Raw genomic sequence first — 20,502 nt, 5'->3', positions numbered from 1 at the left:
GTTAAGACATCACCTAGGCATTTTGCATGTGATTTCATGGCCAATGTGTACGTGTAATCTTAGAAAATATCACTACTGTGATAAAGTTCTCTACCACAATTGCCAAACACAGTAGTGTAAAGTTTCTACATCTGCTATAAAAGAAAGCAATTAGAATTAATAAATTATTAGGATTATTCAATGCTATGTATCAAGCATTGAATAAATCTGTCTTACTCACCTGTCTGAGTTTTTACCCTGCTAGTAGATAACCCCGTGTCACTGAAACTTTGAACTGTTCCCACGTGTCCTATGACTGGATCCCAGGGAGAAGAGGTCAGCATTGCCTTCCTCAGGAAGCTGTAAGAAGCAATGAGGTCTCCCTCAGCACTCCTTTTTTCCCAACTAGACAAGCCCAGAGTCCTTAGCTGCTCCTCACAGGGCATGTTTCCAGCCCTTTCCCCAGATTTGTTGCCCTCCTCTGGGCACGTTCAAGTAGCTTAACGTCCTTCTTAAATGGTGGGGCCCAGAACTGCACGCAGTACTCAAGGTGAGGCTGTGCCAACACTGGACACAGTGGGATGATCACCTCTTTTGACCGGCTGGTTATGCTGTGTCTGATGATCTCCAGGACACAGTTTGCCCTCTTGGCTGCCAGGGCACACTGCTGAATCATATTGAGCCTGCTGTCAGCCAGCACCCCCAGATCCCTTTCTGCAGGGCTGTTCTCCAGCCACTCCTGTCCCAGTTTATACTTGTGCCTGGCATTACTCCATCCCAGGTGCAGAATCCGGCATTTTGACTGGTTAAATTTCATCCCATTGATCATTGCCCAATGCTCCAATCTATCTAAATCCCTCTGCAAGGCCTCTTGTCCCTCAAGAGAGTCAATAGCACCTCCCAGTTTGGTACCATCAGCTACCTTGCTAATGGTGCATTCAACTCCTGCATGTATTACATGAGGTAATAAAGCTATTTTGAGAATGTTACGAGTATTTCTAATTAACAAAAACTGGGTTTTGTGGATCCTCCAATTAAAAAAAGGTACCTTTACTGTAGAAGCATTGAGAACTTAAGACTGCTATTTCTGTGTTACTTGGGTGTCTTGAATATGGTCTTTAAATTGATCTGGCATTCCAAAGACTGAGTTGCAGGATATGTTAAAGGTCCACACACTAAGTTAAAACTTGAGGGATTGCTTGGGGTTGTTTTGTAGTTTTGGTTTGGCTTTTAAGCTGTGGCTATTATGAAACTAAAATACAAAGAAGAACTGAAATCTTCCATTACTTTTGGGACATTCTTTAGAAATAGCTGTCATAAGTTTTAAATCACATTTCCTAGAACTAAGATCAAAACTTCAGCATTAAGACTCTGAATGCTGATACGCAGTAGGCCAGATTCTACAGTTCTGCTGTGACTATAAGTAATAACAGTAGTTACGATTTAGTGGCTTCATTAGGTAACTGTATTTATTTGTCTATTAATGATGATAAAATAAAAACACAGGTGTCTGACTTAAAATGGATAAATGAAACATGTAAGTCATGGGAAACAAAAATTAATTGATAGTATTTCCATTTTAAAAAATACTAGAAAAGGCACTTTTCATCGTCCTAAATAACTGGTCTGTTAAAAATCTCCTTATGTTTTAGGATTCTTTCAAGTACAGTTATCCTCCATTGGTTGATGATGATTTTCAGACTCCTTTATGTGAAAATGGACCCATTACTAGTGAAGATGAGCATGAAAGTAAAGAAGAGATAGATGCGGACAGCAAAGAGACTGGGGAGCTGAGTGAAGAACAAAACCTTAATCAGAAAAAGGTATCTAACTCTGAAGGTTGAGGCAAGTGGGACAGGAGGGGTATAATTTTTGTTCCCTGTCAGGCTTTTACTTTGTGTGTTGATTTTTGGGGTTTATTGTCTGGTGTCCCGTCCTGCCCCACCCCACCCCCCTTCCAGTTTGACAAAAGAACCCAGTAAAACTGAAAATTATACTTGCAGTTTCAACCTTGCTTCTTAGCCTGTTAAGACCAGTTTCATGTTCCTGAATGAGTAAAATGTGTACTAAATATTTAATGTATCTGGATTATAGTGAATGTAAGGTGTCACTTAAAAGGTTTTTGTGTTTTGCTTTCAAAGGTTACGTCTTTCTAGTCGGTTTATTTTTAATCTTGGGATATCTAGTAGTGTACGTCTTAAAATACACCTAGTTTTCTCAGGTGCTTAAGTACGTACATGAGAAAATACTGACAGTTCTATTTATAATATTAATTTATAATATTATTACATTAATATTAACTTATACTTTCCTGGATGTTAATTTGTTTTCTTAAATTATTGATAAACTCTTAATGTATAAAAGTTTTCATTTAGTCTCGGGATAAATTGTACCCCTAATCCATCAATCCTGTTCTACAGTATAATCTTCCTGCAGTGGTGTTTATCCAGAAAGATAAAAGCATTGTTTTACAGAAGTCTATATGAAGTTATATATAGTAATATGCAATGATAGTCAGTGAGGATATAGCTCTTGAAAACAGTAGGAAAATCTGAAATTCATTGCTTTAGTGCCATAATTAATTTTGGAATATGAATTGCAAAACTTCTGTTAAATGGAGTAGAATACTTTAATATCACACTTTCAGTTTCATTTACTGTTTTAAGTTTTTGTCAGAATAATTTGAAACACACAGCTTACTTTAAGGAGTCCAGCTGTTCTTTGCAACTTGGCCAGCTATTAAAAAAACCGTAATTTCACTGACCTTAAAGTCAAAAGAAAACATTACATAACCATGGTGACTTCCTGACCATTGGACTCAGCAGCTTGTTCTGGTTGTAGCCCATCTTCCAAGCGCTGATTCTTAAATATGGAAATGAGGAGAATTCCGCTTCAGTGTGAGATGCCTGTGGTCCTTAGTAGCCTCAGTGTGTGTTTGGTTTTAATTTGCTTGGCTGACTTCAGCTTTCTACTTAAGGTTTCGCTTTTTGGGTTTTTTGTTTGTTTGGTTTTTCCCAGTCTTCATGATTTGGTTCATGGTATTTTCTCACGTATACAGTGTAATCCAGCTGCTAATCAATCTTTTCAGTAAACTAAGATCAACATTTATGCTTATCATGTATCAATTAATATTAAGGCATCCTTAAGGCCTTACCTTTTACACACTTTTAAAACCAGACTGTGTGTCATCATTGGTGGTACTGTTTCTGTAAAAAGTAGATTGTTGTTTTGCTTCAACTCACCATTCTTCTGTTCACATATTTAAGAATAATACTTGCTATTTCTTCTGCAGCAAGTACACCATTGTTTGCCACTTCAATGTTATGTTCTTTTCCAAAATGTGTTTTTCGGAAATGCCTCCCTTATTATCTCAGAATGGTTGGCATTTTTTATTTCTAAATTAATTATTTTTAACCTGGTGGTGTCTAAATATAAACATTCAATTTTTTTAATACAGCCAGCTTCCAAACTAACAGATTTCAAGTGATCTGTGAGATACAGTCTTCATTATTTACTGCACTACCTCTCTTTATATGCAGACTCTGATCATCACTAGGAATTCATCTTATTTATTTTATATATGTAAGCCTCATCTTATCCCATAGAAGGGCCTATTTCTTTCCACAGAGTGGAGTGAGCCATGAGTGATAAACTTGGTTAGTAAGTGCCTGTCCTGTAGATGCTTCCACCTTTGATGTGTGCTGTAATAACATTTTCTCTGGTAATTTTATTTAGATTTATGTAGAATAAAGGCCAACACATAAGTAGTGTAGTGTATTTACACACTAACATTTTACTATAACTGTAATTATTAAAAAAAAATCAAATTCCTGTGTGGTTTCTTTTTATAAAACCTGTTTTCTATATAATCTTATATTCATTTCATTGCCATACTTCAAATTTACATAAACCAAATTCTCTTCCTGTCTTCTCTCTGTATTTTAAGTGAAATAAAAACAAGCAAACTGTTCAGCTAGCTGATCGTCAGTCATGATGTCACTAATTCTTTCAGTCTTCTCTGTCTCCCTCCACCCACCCGGTTTTGCACTTAATTCCAGAGTTCTTGCATTCTTTCTAATAAGATGTCCAGGGCTGCTGACATGTATTTTCTTAATGCAATAGCAGAAAACCTTCAGAACCTAAGATATCTGGAGTTTTGGATGCACCAATTCAATCAGCATTATTTCTTTTTAAGTTTTCCAGTACTTCAGAGTTCCATCTAAAAGCAGTGAAGATATGTTTAGTAACTCTATAATACAATAAAGTGTGGAATTGTTGTTGTGTTTTCTGTTGGGGTGTTGTGTTGGGGTGTCTATTTTAATTGACAAGTTTTGCAGTGGAAGAGTAATATCAGTGCTTTACAGTCTTAAATATTTGAAGTACTATAACTGAATGTGTCTGGAGTTTTCAAAAATAACCAACTTGGGCATCAGGAAAATACATGGTGAAAAAAACAAAGCAGAAGTTTGGTTACATGCCTGTTTAATACACTATGTAACTGCTATAACAAGTCGTTTTATTCAGGGAACTTCAAGCAGGGAATTCATTCAGGGAATGAATACATTTTAAGCTTGGTCTGTAACATATAAATTGTTGAAACAAGCCTCCTCATATTCTTTGAAATACCTGCATGATGCTGTAATGTGTAACCCAGGTTTCTAGTTAATCACTGTAACTATCGTTTTTACTTAGATGAATTCTGTAGAACAAATTTCCAAATCAGAGGAAACTGACAAAACAGAGATCAAACCAAAAAATGCAAAGAAAGCATTAACCACTTTTAAAGGACCTTTATTACACATCAGGTAATAATATTCTTTAATTTTGTTGTTTTTACAGTGTGCCTTGGACACTTGAGTAGTGAACTAATTGGTTTTCAAAATAAACTATTTTTTCAGACTATTAGAGGATAATATGTTAAAACCATCCTTCTAAGAATGATTTTTTACAAAGCTCAAAGAATTTTTCTGCTTTTATGTTTTTCGTTAATCTTTTGGTGTTACCATTGGCATGCTTTCTGTACGAATTAGTAGGTGTACATTTCATACAATCATAGAAGCGTTTCATGGTTTCATTTATATTGAGAAACTGTCAGTGGTTTTAAACTTGTGTTTATCTTAATGAGAGCAGTGGTTTGACATTGATTGCATTGGCTTAAGAAAAACCAATGTGTTTTACTAAGACAGCTTTCACTGTTAAATCTTGCTTGAATTCTCTTAAGACAGTGTAGATGTCTACACTAGTAGTTTGCACCAATTAAACTTAATGAATGGGTCCAAATTATTTTGTGTGGGAAGTGCTCTGCATAAATGGGCATATCTGCTCAGAAGATTTTTGTCATCCAAGATGCTTACATCTTTTAGTTAATCTGCTTTTTTATCATTAAACTAGGAAAAAAGTCAATTAGCCAATATCACTTCTTCTTTTCACTGCCTTTCAGGTTAAGATGCTTATTTAGAAATTGATTCAGATGTTAACTTTTATTTTCGCTTCCAGTTTGCTATTACATGAATGAAGAAAATACCTAATTTATAGGTAATTCCTTAGCTAATTTTGTAAGTGCTGTACTGAATTAGTTTTGGAATGACATTGAATAATGACATGCTCATTAGCATCAAAACATATTTTGTATGTGTCAAATTTTCTTGGTTTTGAAATGAAAGTTACCTTTTATAATCCTTTGTGTGAAAACCTCCTCTGCATAGACTTAGTTTCTTGTATGGCAGGACAAAGGTATAGACTGAAGAACTGTGATTTTAAAATAATGTTTAAAATGTTCTGTCCCTGTGACAGAAGCAACTGTGTTCTTCCATACACTTCTTTTTTTATAAAAAAAAAAAACCAAAACAACCCACCACCACACAAGAAAACTAACAAACCAAAACCACAACAACCAAACAACCAGAAAAACCCCAAACAAACAAAACCACCCCTCACCCTCCAAACTGTACCTTTTTTTCCTCTTAAAATATTTCCAGCTCTACCATTGGAATAGAACTGTTGGAGTTCACGTAAATTACATGAAAGAGCAAACTTAGTCAACTATAGAGGTGCTAATACTCAGAGTCTTGCTGTCATGGAAAATAAAATATTGGTGTCTCCATTTTCTTTGCCGTTTAGTGTTCTTTGTTTTATTTTTTGGTTTTTTTTTTTTCTGTGAGTATTGTGTTCTGGTTTTTGATGTGGTTTTTTGTTGTTGTTTAAGTAAACTCTTGAGAGTATGCACATTCGTTGCTCTTCATTGATAATTAACTCTGTAGAAGCCAGAACTAGTTTTTATTTCCCTGGAATCTTTCTCAGGACACTGAACTAAAATATATTGAACTGATGATATATAGTGCCATTTATAACTAGTCACAGGTACCTATCTCAGAGACTGTAAGCTCTGCCAGTATGATTAGCTTGTGTCCTCGCTGATACCAGCATTGCCCTGTGAAGGGAACAGCCTACAACCTGACCGGGAAGCTGAGGCAGAGCAGCTCTGGCACCATGAAATCGCCAAGAACCAGCAGCCTTTCTGTGCCCCTCTAACTGCTGCTGCAGAAGACTCAGTGAGGCATTCTTGGACTGCGCACAGGGATATTCCTTACTTATCCCTATACCTAACCTTAGAATTTGTTGGCTCTGGTGTATGGCCGAAGCTGGTTACTTGTACTCTTCCGTTTGCTGTGTTAGTAGTCACGCTCACAAGTCATCTGTCTCTTCCTGGTTCAGACAGTGATTGCATTTGCCTTGTATACCTTACTGTGAAAGATTGGTCTTTATTGGTCTTCCTCCTCAATAAATGAATATATTTGGTAAGACAAAAAGCAGGAATTTACTTGCACTGTCTGGCAGAAGACTAGCTCCTGTTGTGGTGTATTTTGAGATGAGAATTTGTAGTACAAGCTACAGTGGCTACCCCCCACACATCAGATTAAAGTAAGTGTTTCTGTTAAAATTAAAAAGCTTAGGCATTTGTTTAAAATAAAGCACCCCACTCTCCCAACAACTACACACCATCCACCACCAACAGTATGGAACTGGTTGGTTGACTCCACAGACAACATGCATGCAGCAGTGGCCCTCAAGCCCCATTTCTCTTCCCCTCTCCTTAATAGCTACAGTTTGTGGAACAAGAAAGATCAGGCTTTGGCAGAACATTCCTTTCTTTGAGGTCTTTTTGTGGCTTGTTTCAATGCTAGTTAATGCTTCATCTTGCAGCTGCTGTAACACACAGCTGCAATAGCACAGTACTAAGATAACCAAAATACTTTGTAACTACAATCCTTCCTTTCCCCGGTGGTGTTGGTTGCTTAAGTTGAGAATTTGGGAACAGGAAAAAAACTGGGGAGATGGGGATACAGTTACCCTATTAATCTGTTTTAAATCCGTCAGTTTCTTGCTTTCTGCCTTACTCGGGCAGACCTCCTTCTTCCTCACTAAAAAAGGAAAAATACGTTTTACCATGTGAACTGTCTAATACATTAAAAAACATAGCACCCCCCACACGCAGTCACCATTGGATTCCTCTTCTAGCATGGGTGTTCAGGCTTGCCCTACAGCACCCAGGGTTTTTCTTCTCAGCTGATACACTGGTTTGTTTAAGTGAGAGTAGAAAGAAGGATTGGTACTGTAAAAAGGAGGTCTTTTGAGGAGGAGGTCAAACTAACATGAAATTGGCATTCTTAAAAGCAGAGAAGGAAAAAAAAATGCTTTTTTTGAAAAAGGCTTTCTGTCAAAAGAACATGTAGTTCTGTAGTACTGCGTAGTGAGGCAGATCTTTGTGTACTCCTAACGTGATATACTGAAAGAAAATGGTTTTTTACTTGTTACTTGAGTTTTCTCTCAACTTGTAGTATATGAGCATGCCCTACTTCTTGCCTAGTTCATTTGAATGCTTATTCCAAAATGAGTTGTTAGTTTGATATGGTTTAAAAGACTTCATGCATGTCTCTCCTAATTGCACAAGAATATTAAAAGCAAGCAATGACTTTATTTATGCATGTGTCACTAGATGTGAAGAGTGACTCATAAGTACAAGTGAATTTAGCTGTAGTGGTTGAAATGATTGCCACTCGCACATAGCTGCCTGCTCCTCTTACGTGTGCACTATACCCATTACAAGGATAGATGTATGAGGTGTAAATTACTGCCTGTCTGTGACACCACCTTAAAGTCTTTAGTATTAGCATAAATTAAAATTAATGATGGTTTCCCGTAACATACTACTCTAAGATGCAGTGGCTAAAATGACTGTATATATCTGTTGGCTATTCCTGCTGTTGCAGATGGTCAAGCTCTTCCAGATGGAAGAAGTCAGGGGCAGTAATCAGCTGAGGCAGCTAGGTCCACTTGTGGTCATGAGTCAACCCTGAGCTTCACTACAAAATTTCTGCATTTTGTTTTCACGGCTTTTTTGATGGAAAACTGTAGCTGCAGGGTTAAAAGTATTCTATTTTGTAGGTGCGGTCATTTTTCTTCTATGATATGTTGTAAAGATAGTTTGGATAAACTAATTATTTTTAAATTTCTTATTAGCCCAGCAGAAGAATTATATTTTGGCTCCAAAGAAACTGGAGAGAAGAAATGTTTAATAGTTCTCACCAATGTCACGAAAAACATAGTGGCTTTTAAGGTAAGTATTTTATGCATGGCCTGGTTTACTTTACTAAATATGTAATATTTTCTTGTTTTGGTTAAGGAGGAAGGAATACTATTAAACCTGCTTTTCAGTCTAAATTTTTTATTCTGTTGTGATGTTTGAAGCAGACCAAATAAGTCTTCGGCTGAATTTGTGGCTATTATGTACCACCCCAAAGGGGATAATCAGTAATACAAATCTTTGGTGCACTGACTGAAAAAGAGCTACAGGGATAGTTAGTTCTTTAGTGAGAGTCTAGTATTTCCCGAAAAAGACAGGCTTGAGCGTTGAAAAGTGATCTCTTTAGAATTTTTCTCCTTTTTAAATCTTGGCTGGGAGTAAGTTAGTAATACTCCGAAATGGTGCAGCTCCATCTCTAAATGTCACCATGAAAAGAATGAATGCAGTTATGTTTGCTTCAGAAATACTGAGTTGACTTGCCTTTTGGTTTGGTTTTCCACCAAGTTCCTCATCTTTTGTCTTCTCTGCACACACAAATAACCAAAGTTTCCATACTTTTATATTAAGAATTTTAATAGATAGTCCATTTGATTTTCTTGGCTCTTTCTTTGCAATATATAAGCAAGAAAAATAGTGTATGCCAGAAAAGAAAGGATAGAAGTGATTGAGAGAGAGGAAGAAGTGAAATATCAGTGTCTGATTACTCCTACAAAATAAAGTATTTTAAAGACTGTATGTATTGCCATGTCTTAATATTTAAGTGTTTGGGAATTTTAGTTATTATAGAATGAGGGAGGTTATGAAACAATCATAGTTTGTGCATGTTTTACTATATGCTCACTTGGTATTTTCTGTTTATAGGTGAGAACAACTGCTCCTGAAAAATACAGAGTTAAACCCAGTAACAGCAGCTGTGAACCTGGCACATCATTGGATATAATAGTCTCTCTTCATGGTGGTAAGTACAATCTTAAAATCGAATTTTTAAAAAGTCTGGAGAAGTTTTATTAAAAGGCTGACTGCTCTAGATACTAACCTTTGTATGTACTTACTGGGGTGTAAGGCCAGCTGACACCCATGTCTACTTGGCTGTTGTATGAGAGTGTTAACATTTATAAAAAAACATGGAGCTCAGGTAGCGTTTGAATAATGCCCATACTGATTTATTGCTCCACTTAGGCATAAGGAGCTGTTGTCTGCAGTCCATTCTGTTTCTTGTATTAAAAAAAAAAAAAAAGGCGCAGTAGCAGCTGTCTCACTTGTGCTCTGTTAGAGCGGGAGTTTATCTGCATAAAGTCAATTTCTTAAGTTGTTGCAGGTCCAGGTGAATTTGCTGGAGAATGCATTCTTTACCTGTTGTCCTCTCGGTTGTCCTTGAATTGTTCAGGTGAATCTAGATCTGCTAAAATGAAACTGTAGAATTTTGGGAAAATTCTCATCAAAATTGTTGAGCTTAAGAGAATGATTTCATTGTTTTCATTTCCAGTAAGTCAAGTGTCTGATGTCCTGCAATGAACAAGGTCTCATTTTAAAGTACTTTTGTTCAAAAATGCTTCTCTACACTTTGTAATCTTGTGATTTTATCCAAGCACACTTTCACCTTTTTTTCTTCTTTGAGGGCAGGTTTTGCAGCTTCTCTGCAGGATCGTTTCCTTATAATGGCAGCAGAAATGGACCAGTCTTCTGGAGCAGGTGTACCGGAACTGGCTCAGTTTTGGAAAGAAGTGCCTAGGACCAAAGTGATGGAACATAGGTGAGCATATGGTTTTCTGTTGACAGGAGGGTTTTTTAGCCATTATCATTTACCTGATTTATAGCACTTGCATTTCATAATCAGTGAAGGATTCTCCAAACCCAATTGTGTGCTTACTGACTAAAGTATATTGCTGAGGCTTCCACTCTTGTTTTAACTGATTAGAGGTGTTTTTAATGCATTAAATGTCACGGTATTCTGCACGTGCTTTTCTTTGATTTTTGTTGTTGTTCTTGTGCTGATTCAGAGTTAAGTGGAAAGAACGTGAATGGCTGTGACAATACACGTGGACAGTAGATTTTTTTTTTTTTTTCAATAAGAACGTGCCACTTGAGTTTTCTAAAAAGAAACAAGCAAGAAACAAAAAGAAACAAGAAGACACCAAATGTAAATTTGTTTCCTAGAAAATATTAAAAGATGCTTCCTTTCGGCTATGGAAAATCATAATTTTATAGAAAACTTCTGTAAAACCTATCACATGTTCCTATATGTGTGTTTTCATATTTAATGGTGAAAAAAATACCACTAGGAAAATACGTTTCCACACACACTTTATTAAATATACCTGTTACTCTTTCTCATCTCTTCATGTCTAGTTTTATCATTGTACATTTCTAGGAAAAGTTCGTTGTAGTTCTTTCATCTAGGAGTCTTTTTTTTTCTTTTGGAGCTGCCTTTAGCCCCACATGGCCAAAATTAACATGGAAAAAGTATTTTTGAGACTTGATGCTTAAGCCATGCTCTATCTTGGCTTCAGATGCTTATCCCTTGCTTCCTTGTTAAACCAAATCTCCATCATATGACAGACTTTAAGCTTCCTTGCATAAATGTTGCAATTTTTTTTAAGACAGACCCTGAAACAATAGGGAGAGATAATTTGATTACATTAAAATCATCACGAGCAGTGTGTGCCATGTCTGTACATTACTGATCAATACAAAACTGGCCTTTTTTATTAAACCTAGATCAAAAGTAGTGGAGAATATAATTATCGTCTCTTTAATATTATATGTGCAAGAGCTTTATCTGAGGAATCTACTTAGATTTTATTACATGTATTTGTCCCTTTTTTTTGTTTGTTTTGCCTTGTCAGGGAGGTTTTAGCATTTCTCTTTCCTTAAAATAGAAAAACACCACAGCCTGAATTTAACCATTTCTTTAGCAAATAAATTCATTCCCACACTAATTGACCTGCATGTTATCAGAGGAGCTTGTGCTGCATTTTATAAATTGCATAGTTTCCACTATCTTCAGTTGTCATTTGAAATTCTGTTCCTGTGTATTCAACTGTGGAAGAGGTGGACTCCACGAAAAATGTTGTTGCTAAGGTTTAAAATGTAAAGAAAACCATTATTTTCTCTGTTGTTCAAAGATTGTTGCATTTCTGGTGTAAGTATTTGACTGGAAAATCCAGTGGATCCTGCGCTATGAATTTAAAATTATTACGATATGTTTTAACTGAGCATGCAGATAATTTTGATCTTGCTTTCTATATCAGAAGCTGTCAAAATGTAATCGGTGGACTGAGGAAGCCTTCTTAGGCTGTCATTGCAATAGTCCCTGCTTATTGCAGGAGGTTGGACTAGATGACCTTTAAAGGTCCTTTCCAGCTCAGATGAGTCTATGATTCTGTGATTCTAATAGTAATTAAGAAAATTAATCAATGAGAACAGATGATAAAGTACATATAATAACTGTTAGATGGGCTGTTTACTATTAATTATACAAAGTTACATTAAATATATGCCTTTTGGTGTGTGCTTCTTTCCCCTGTCACAGGCTCAGGTGTCATGTCATAGAAAGTAGTAAGCCTTCTTCTCTGACATTAAAAGAGAACACATGTAATATTCCAGCAAAGACCAATGAAGATTTACACATACAGGTAACCGTGTATTCCTTTGTGCTGAATATTGAACAAAATCATAAAATATGATAGAGGTAAAAAGAATTTGTACTAAACCTCTTTGGTACTTTGTAAATTATACTATTGGAAAAGATCAGCAGTTCAAAGTAACTAAATCAGTGATAGTGATTTAATTATTTTGTTGAATGGTAATGGTTTAATAAAATACTACTTCCAATGGAGCTTGCTCATTCCTCTTCTGTATATTGCAGATCTGGGGCATCAGTGAGCCTCAGCGGTATCTTTTGCTTCCTAGTGTAAAGATGTCACCTGCTTAATATAGGCAATATAGGTTATCCATAACTCTTAAGATTCAAGGCTTCTTTAGTGGAACAGATTCCTGAAGTGTATGGTGATAGAAAAGGGATCACCGAGAGATCACTAAGAGAAATCTTCCCTTTTTGTTTTTCTTTTTTTTTTTTCAGTTGTGCTTATAGTTATTGGCTAAATAGCTCTAAATTAACAAGTACTTTCATGTACAGTAATTCTAATTCAATGAAACTGTTTCTATTTCCAGCTAACTCAGTTACTGCAGATGAATAAAAGACTTCAGGAGCAGATCGATAACTGCCTCTGGTTCCAGCAGTTGTCAGTTGTTTTATCATTACTATCAGTTACTGTTGTTGCCTTCTGCTTCTACCTGGTGTATCCCCAGAGAAGCTAAAAAGAATGGCTTTGCACTGGCTGTGCTGCCTGTGGTGACTGGGTGGAGTGGAAGAGATTGCAGTGCTGCGCTCAGATTCTGGAATTGCCAAAATGAGGTTTGTGAGCACACAACAATGAACGATGATGCAATTTCTAGAAAAACGAAAACGAAGAAATGGATGACCAGCAAAGGAAATTACTGAAAGTTGACACTTAAAACAGTGCATGAAGAAGATACAACTCAATAAATACTACTGAACTGGAAGGAGGAAACCAAATACAGCAACATAATTTAAAACTGTTAAGGTTTTTTCCCTCTGATCAACTACTTTAAATACGATATTTTGTTTCTTTTCATCATACTCATTCTTATATCTGAACTACTCTCATAGAAGGTGCAAGCAGGCAACTTAAGTGCATTCTAAAGGTTACCTTGTTCAATCAGGAAAATTTACAGATATTATGTAGTACAGGCAGATTTTTTTGTATAGTCTAGGTACATGCACATATAAAGGAAGATATTTGTTAGTAATTATTTTGGTAATTCAGGCTCATTGCTTTAATTGGTTAAATTCCTTATTTTTGTGCTTTTTCTGAATGCAAAGTTATTGAAAATATTTCCTACCAAATAGCGTACATACAGACGTATTGACCAGGACTATAACCCTTGTGTGATCCAAAGATAGTAATGAAATAATCACCATGAGACACCATTCCTATTCTTTCCTTTTTTTTTCTTCTTTATTTTTTCTTTTTCCTGTTTTTTTTTTAAACCAACTTGTAGTCAAATTGCAGGAGTGCGAGAGTTGACTTTTGATTACCTATTACTGGTTCATAAAAAGGCTAATAAACAGTCAGTGTAAACGTTTATTCTGAGATGTGCAATATGCTTAAGTTACAGATGAATTTATGAAAAAGGCGAGTCAAGTCAGGAAGATTGTTGAAGGCAACATAAAAGTGTTACATCTGCCATTTCTCAGAAACTTGTAGAAATGGCGTACAAAGCTAGTGAGAACTTATGCTAACAAGGATTCTTTGTTACTCCTTGCTGTAAATATGTATATTAAAATGATAAACACTTGAAAGGAGACTGATGGTATCTTTCATCCATCTAAAATTTTCACTCTTGATGAGGTCTAAAAATCTAAAATAATTTCTGTACTAGAATTAATTTTTGCTACAAATTAGCTTTGTAACAGATCCTTTAGTTTTGTCTGACTTCAATAGGTAAGAAGAGATTATTGACAAAAAAGAAAGGTCATACTCTGCTTCTGTCTTTTTGCTTACAGTATCTCTCCAGTGTGTTGTAGATGTAGTATCATTTCCAGGAAATAGAAGAGGGCAGTTTAAGAAATGCAATAGTAAACTGATTAACTAATAGAGCAGAATATTGTTCAATATGACTATTGAAAAAATTAAAATGTAAAAGGCAAGTCTACAGAACGGTTTGGTGCACAGTCTTCGGGCCTTAATTTATACAACGTTTTGCTACATCTGCATTTTCTTGATTTTTCACTAGTCTCGTTTCTCTTCAGTCTCTTCTCAGAATTTTGTTTTCTTAATGAGTTGGTGACTTATATTGCTCGTTACTTCCTATGAAGCTGTTATTTAGGCTATTTTCATGTGCATGCAACTCAAATGCTTTGCTTCCAACAAAATGAGTTGTTGTCTTGTTGAGAAAGGTAACGAAGTAATTTGTAACCTTAAGATAATAATAACCATGCTATTAAAATGCCAATTCCTTAATTTGAGTGGATTGAATAGCACTTTACTGTAAAATTACAAGAAATATATTCTTAGAGTCTTTGCCAATATGAGTATTTTAATGTTTGGGTGCTTTCATATATTTTCAGTATTTTATTACTATGTTGGTATTTTCTTTGTATGATGAATCAGATGAACCTCTTTTCTATTTTAATATGTTTTAGAAAAATACAGTTACAAAATAAATATGAGGAAATACGTAGTCTTGAGTGTATAGTCTTTTAAAATTAGCTACATTTCCTGAGGTTTTGGTTCTCTTGTTAGTCTGCAGTTACTTAATGGGAAGGAGGGGTCAATACAGTAATGGCCATAGTCTGTTGCGTAATAGAGGTTGTGATGATACTTGTCAGACGAACGTAAAATGTTCTCAGGCAGAGTGCCTAACGTAATAAGACAACATGTAGGATTGGCATGTAAACACTGCCGTGACACAGATAATGCAGATCCACACAATACAAATATGTACCTATCTCTTGGTAAAACTTATTTAAACATCTCACAGTAAATGGGAAAATACATATAAGCAAAAGAAGAAATGGCAAAGTGGCAGCGTTTTTTCTTAAATAGAAATTTCCAGAAGTCTACTCTGTATTTTTCTTCTGGGAGAGTTTCATTATTTCTATCGTCACAAAACATGGTGACCCATCAGTTCTTCCCCAGTCGTCAGTTGTTAGTAGTTTCAGGTTTTGTTTGCCCACCCTTGGAAACAGGTGCCAGCCAGTCCATTTTGGAAGGTTTTGTGTCGAACACCCGCGGAAGTTACAGAGTGCACGGCAGTACCATGACTTGGTGTGATACCCAAAACCTAGAGAACAGGCAAAAGATTGTTTTCCATTTTCTTTTTTTTTTTTTTTTTCCACAGTACAGGAAACACAGTTTATAAATCTGGGCATTTTAGAACTTAGATAATTCACAAAATAGGATTTGTTTACATGAACTATCAAGAGATAAGGTTTGATTTTCCTTTCAGTGTAGATTAGCAGTAAATCTTGACTTTTACAGACAATTAAGAGACAGCAATGACTGTAATCCCAAAATTTCCTAGAAAGCAATTTTTGTGCCCTATTCTTAAGTTCAGTTTTTTACTTTATTAAGGAAAAGATTAGATTTAAGACTTCACAGACAATACTTCGTGCATCATCTCTTCTCTACTTCCCGAGTCTTGCTGTGGGATTGCTCCGTAACTGATTTGTCTCTAATGTCTGCATTCAAATTCTCTCAAACATTCGTTCCTGCTTCCAGATGTTAGTCTGTATGGCACTTGGCAGCTGTATGGGGTTTTGTAGAGAGCATTTTAAGTCACTGTGCTGTCTTGGGGATCCTCGTACTTTCTGTGTAGTTGGACGGGCAGCATAAGGGTATAAATGCTCTTCTGTTCACAGAGGACAGTGTTAGCTCTTTCTTTTTTTATAGCTTTTTTGTGAAAGTGGCCATTCAGTCAGAATGATAGAACGAATTCGAAAATTGACCAAACACCACCGTTCTGCAGGGTGCGTAGCAGGTGGCTGTAAGAATTCACCGGTGTAGATATTGTAGTAGTTCCATGGGGTATTGTGTCTGAGACACAAAGATGTCTGTATTTACACTGTATGTGTTAGTTTAGGAAGAGAGAATCAATTCTAATTACCCAGGAAGAGCAGGCTGAGTGCTCTTTTCTGAGGATAAAGAAGACACCTTTAGTCAGTGTCTGAAGCGCGTGGCTTATTGTTCCCTGTTTCCTGGAAGATGGCTGTCTGAGGGATTAGGGACTTGGCATTATGGCAGTTGCTACATTTCCACAATGTATCTGTTAACACAGGTAAGTGATTTTAAGTTGATTCAAATTAACAGTGCGTTTCAGTATGCCTGTCTTTTGGGCTCACTTCAGCATCAGCAGCTCCTGGCTGTGTCCTGCAGCTGTGAGAAGCGTAACCTCCCATTTTCAGTTTTCTCAGTCATTTCAGTCCCTTGCTTTTCCTTCTTTTATAGCGAATGTCTACAAGACCCAACTTGAAAGATAAAGTGCAAAAATTCCGCCTTTCCAGAAGCGTGGCAGTGGTGAGAGGTTCTCCTTCTTTGTAGAGGAGGTGAGTGAGGTCCCCGTGCTGGTCTTGGCTGAGGCTGATTTAGGTAGTTTCCTAGATCTGTGCAGTTACTGCTTTGCTGCTTCGGAGTAGAAGTACTGAAATCCCCAAGTTGCATGAGCAAAGAGTAAGCAGCTAACAGATTTTTGCCAGTCGGTATCAGCCCCTGGTTTATTTGCAAGACTGGGGCATCAACCTACCTACTTGGCATGCTCTGAGTCACTTCTGTTTTCCTGAGGGCTGAAAGAAGCGCTGGGCTAACAGCTGAAGGGCGCTCAGTTACTGCTGTATGGTTGCAGCCAACAGCGCTTGGTTTTTCAGCTTGAAGTAGGCAATTCATTCCGATGGTATTGCTGAAGTTAATACCTAAGTCCGAACACAAAGCCCTTTCGGAGAAAAGAAAACTATTTATCGGTTGCCAGTCGCTGTAGTCTTCACCATAGTCCAACACATAACGACAGCCCCCCCAAAGGGCTGCTACGTTCTTCCTCACTCCAGTTTAGGGTCTCTTGATCTGTCAGTAATACCTTCTCCATTCTATTTTAATTCTCTTACTATCTTTTGTGCTATATTAACACTCTGTTGGAGTTGGTTGAAATTTGGGGAAACCTGAATATGAAAAAAATATTTGTAACTTCTGTTTATTTATCTTGCGTTTTCTTTGGTCAGCAGTAGAATGTATTCGTTACTTCACTGTCACTTGGAGCTTTTTCACAAAATATTTTTGGAGATTTTGCTTCCTGTTAAAAATATCTTGTTAGAAGGATGGTAAATTATGTGTTTCATTCATCTCGATTAGCCCATGAGATCTGCCAACACTTGATGGTGATTCAGCTGGCAAGAAGCAGTGATTTCCCTGAAAGTATTCAAGGATTTTATATTTTTTTCCATTTTTCAGAAACATTAAGTCACTGTGCCTCTTTTTTCTTTAGTCTTGATCAGACCTTGCTCCTGAAGTAAATAAATCTACACAAACTTACTTGACTGAGGAACAAAACACTTGGCTATTGGAACTTAAGAGTAGAAACAGTTGAATATGTGCTCTCTGTTACAGACCCAGCTACAAATAACAGGTTGCATCTACTCATGTTATTCCAGTACATGTGTGCATACTGTGAAGTAGCCACACGGTAAAATAGCGTTGCTGCTTGATGAGAAAATAAGTGATGAAGATTCACCCCACGTATCAGTTTTATCTAGAAAGTCAGGAGTGCAGGGAGGAGCAGTGCTGCATAATGAGGTGCTCTTCCCGCAGCAGCTAAGTGTTCTCTCTAGAGCAAGTGTTCCACTAATTTTGGGCCCAGAAGAGGGAACAAAAGCAATCTTGATAGGTTTTGGTTCCGAGCCAGTGTGGTTTCCTTAGATTTGCAAAGAAGTGCTTTGGACGTGAGACCTCAAAAGTCTCCAGCATCAGTCCCACCATGACCACCATCCCATTTTGTGTTTATCATGAAACCTGAATTAAGATATCCTTTGGATAATGATGATGTAGTCTAACAAATCCTGTGTGGGGTTTAATTATTCAAAATTACAATTTTCGTGTATTTCCTCAGCCCTGTATCTGTTAAAATTGTTGCCGGTTTCATTTTTGACAGCTTGGAGCTCTGTCTGAACACCTGCTCTTCAAGCCCCAGGGAAAATGTCAGAAATGAGGAACATCATTTAAATAAATATAGATGACAACGGTAGTGTGAAAAAGAAGCATAAACAGAATTTGTTAAGCTTTTATTTTCTAGAACGCTACAATTGATAAATTGCTGAAAGGAAAAGCCAATCTGGGCAAACACCACAGATGCTTCATTAATCTGGTACAACTAACACTTACAGATTGATGCTTAACCTACTGGCATCTGAATTACTATAATCCCCATGCCCTGGCAGGCGTTTTCTTGTATGCGAGTAGCATTTGCCGTATTTTCCTTTTTCTTATCATTTTTCTGGAATTCAAACTTGCAGCTGATGGTGATGACTCACAAAAACATTTTGTAGTGCTTTCTAAAGGAAAGCAATATTTTCTTCTTGAGTTCACAGTTTGATGGGCTTTGTTCTGCGGAAAGGATGTTTAAACACGGCTTCTAAGTCCGGTCTGGAATTCGGTGGGAAACCTGAAAAGGAATGCTCATTCATGCTAATCCATTGCAATTTTTAAATACAATCCCAAACACTTAGGTGCTGATGTATGTGTAATCTCAGATATTGCTGTCTCAGCGGACATTGTAATTGACACAATGCTTCTTCCTGCCCCTCACATTGGATGCACGTTGGAGTTTGGAGCAGGTATTAAGTCATTTATTTCCTGCTCATTCAGAAAATACACTCTCACATTCCTGTGCTGGCTGTCGTGTTCTTGTATATGGATGGGGAATATAGGGAACCGGTACAGCCACTCTGATCTGAGAGTCTTCAGAGGGAGCATCTGTTTACTCCAGCAAGTTTCCAAACTGAGGAGAAATTGCAAAAGCATCAGAGGAAGAGGATCTAATTCTTTTCAGTACTTCGGGCATGTGCAACTGCTGGAAACCTTGAGAAGTATTAAACGATAAATAAAAGGTGAGGTAGCCAAGGAAGGAGCTGTATCTCGGTTTTGTCTGCTCTAAGCTCCCATTGGAAGAACAGGGTAAGCAAGTAGATTTTGTGCTCTGTCCATTTTCAGTGAGATTTACCTTCCATTCACCATTTCACTTTGGAAATACATATGAAGTTCTTTAGTCGCCTAGATGCCATCTCATAGCCGTCTGGCCCAATGGATGACAAAGCTTGCAGATATCGAACATTAAAACACAGGAGTACACCTCCTTGTTAAAATTCTCCTTAGAATTATTTACTGTAATTGAAAATACAATGTTTCTGTTGATCCCTGGGAAACTCAAGAATGTGTGGAAAAGCTACCCCATGTTTGCGGGTGATTCACAGGTGAGAAGGAACTTGCTCATTCTGTAATGTCTCCTCAGCTTTGTCTTCAGTACTAACCTGTAGTATGTGAGCACTTCACTGTCTTTTCATATATTTATCGTAAAAGAAGTCCTTTAAAATACGTTGGTCCTATTGCCATTAAACACAGGGAAAATGAAGGTCCAAAATAATCACATTTGTGACTCCAGCTATAATGACTGTGATCAGTTTAAAATGAAGAGAAGCCAAAAAAGCGAGATGAAATTATGCATCAAAACAATTTGCCAGCTTTTAGACCAGGCAGATTTACTTATTTTGATCTACTCAAGGATCAAAATAGAGCTGGGACACATTCATAGAGAAGATAGAAGCTCTCCTCTCTGATTAAAAAAAAAAAAAAAAAAAAGAACATTTATAATTGAGAAGTAGTTTCTCTCCTTGAACATCATTTTGGATGAGTCGGAGAAAACAACAAGAGCCGGTGCTGTGCGACACATGATGTGGTGTCTTCTGATGTGCTTCTGCGCTCTACCAGAGTGAGCTACGATTGCACGGAGCTGAGAAACTGCAGTACGTGGCAGGACACAGACTGCATTTCAGGTGATAGTCGAGTGTTTTGACATACGTTGTGGTGATTGACTTCTTTATACAAATGAAAGCAAAATCTTTCAATGATCACTTCTCATGGTGTTGAAACAAGGATATTTGCTGTAGTATTGCTCAGATGACAAGAGCGGTGGGGAGTTGCATACAATTAAAAAGCACTTTATTTTTTTGTGACGTGCTCTACTTATACTATATAGAACTTTCCAAATTAGTTTTTTTGCCGTTTGATTGTAATATAATATGTATTAAATTTTTTTTTTTTGTAGAGTATTTCCAAAGTATTTTAAGAAACAGAGTTCAGGATTTCAGGAAC

The 20,502-nt window shown here is 36.8% G+C and overlaps 1 protein-coding gene across 1 annotated transcript in view; it reads left to right on the top strand.

Moving 5' to 3' along the window:
- MOSPD2 (motile sperm domain containing 2) overlaps window positions 1-14,830 on the top strand; it is a 38,040-nt gene extending 23,210 nt beyond the window's left edge. Inside the window, exons 9-15 of the mRNA XM_064475065.1 lie at window positions 1,632-1,802; window positions 4,672-4,784; window positions 8,500-8,596; window positions 9,425-9,521; window positions 10,187-10,316; window positions 12,096-12,198; window positions 12,737-14,830. Coding sequence (XP_064331135.1) covers window positions 1,632-1,802; window positions 4,672-4,784; window positions 8,500-8,596; window positions 9,425-9,521; window positions 10,187-10,316; window positions 12,096-12,198; window positions 12,737-12,883 — 858 coding nt within the window. The 3' untranslated portion in view covers window positions 12,884-14,830. The remainder of the gene's footprint in view (window positions 1-1,631; window positions 1,803-4,671; window positions 4,785-8,499; window positions 8,597-9,424; window positions 9,522-10,186; window positions 10,317-12,095; window positions 12,199-12,736) is intronic.
- The last annotated feature ends 5,672 nt before the right edge of the window (window positions 14,831-20,502 follow it).

This window comes from Phalacrocorax carbo, chromosome 1 (assembly GCF_963921805.1).
Source record: "Phalacrocorax carbo chromosome 1, bPhaCar2.1, whole genome shotgun sequence".
Taxonomy (NCBI): domain Eukaryota; kingdom Metazoa; phylum Chordata; class Aves; order Suliformes; family Phalacrocoracidae; genus Phalacrocorax; species Phalacrocorax carbo.
The sequence above is the reverse complement of the archived record's forward strand: the minus strand, read 5'-3'. Positions and strand labels throughout refer to the sequence as shown.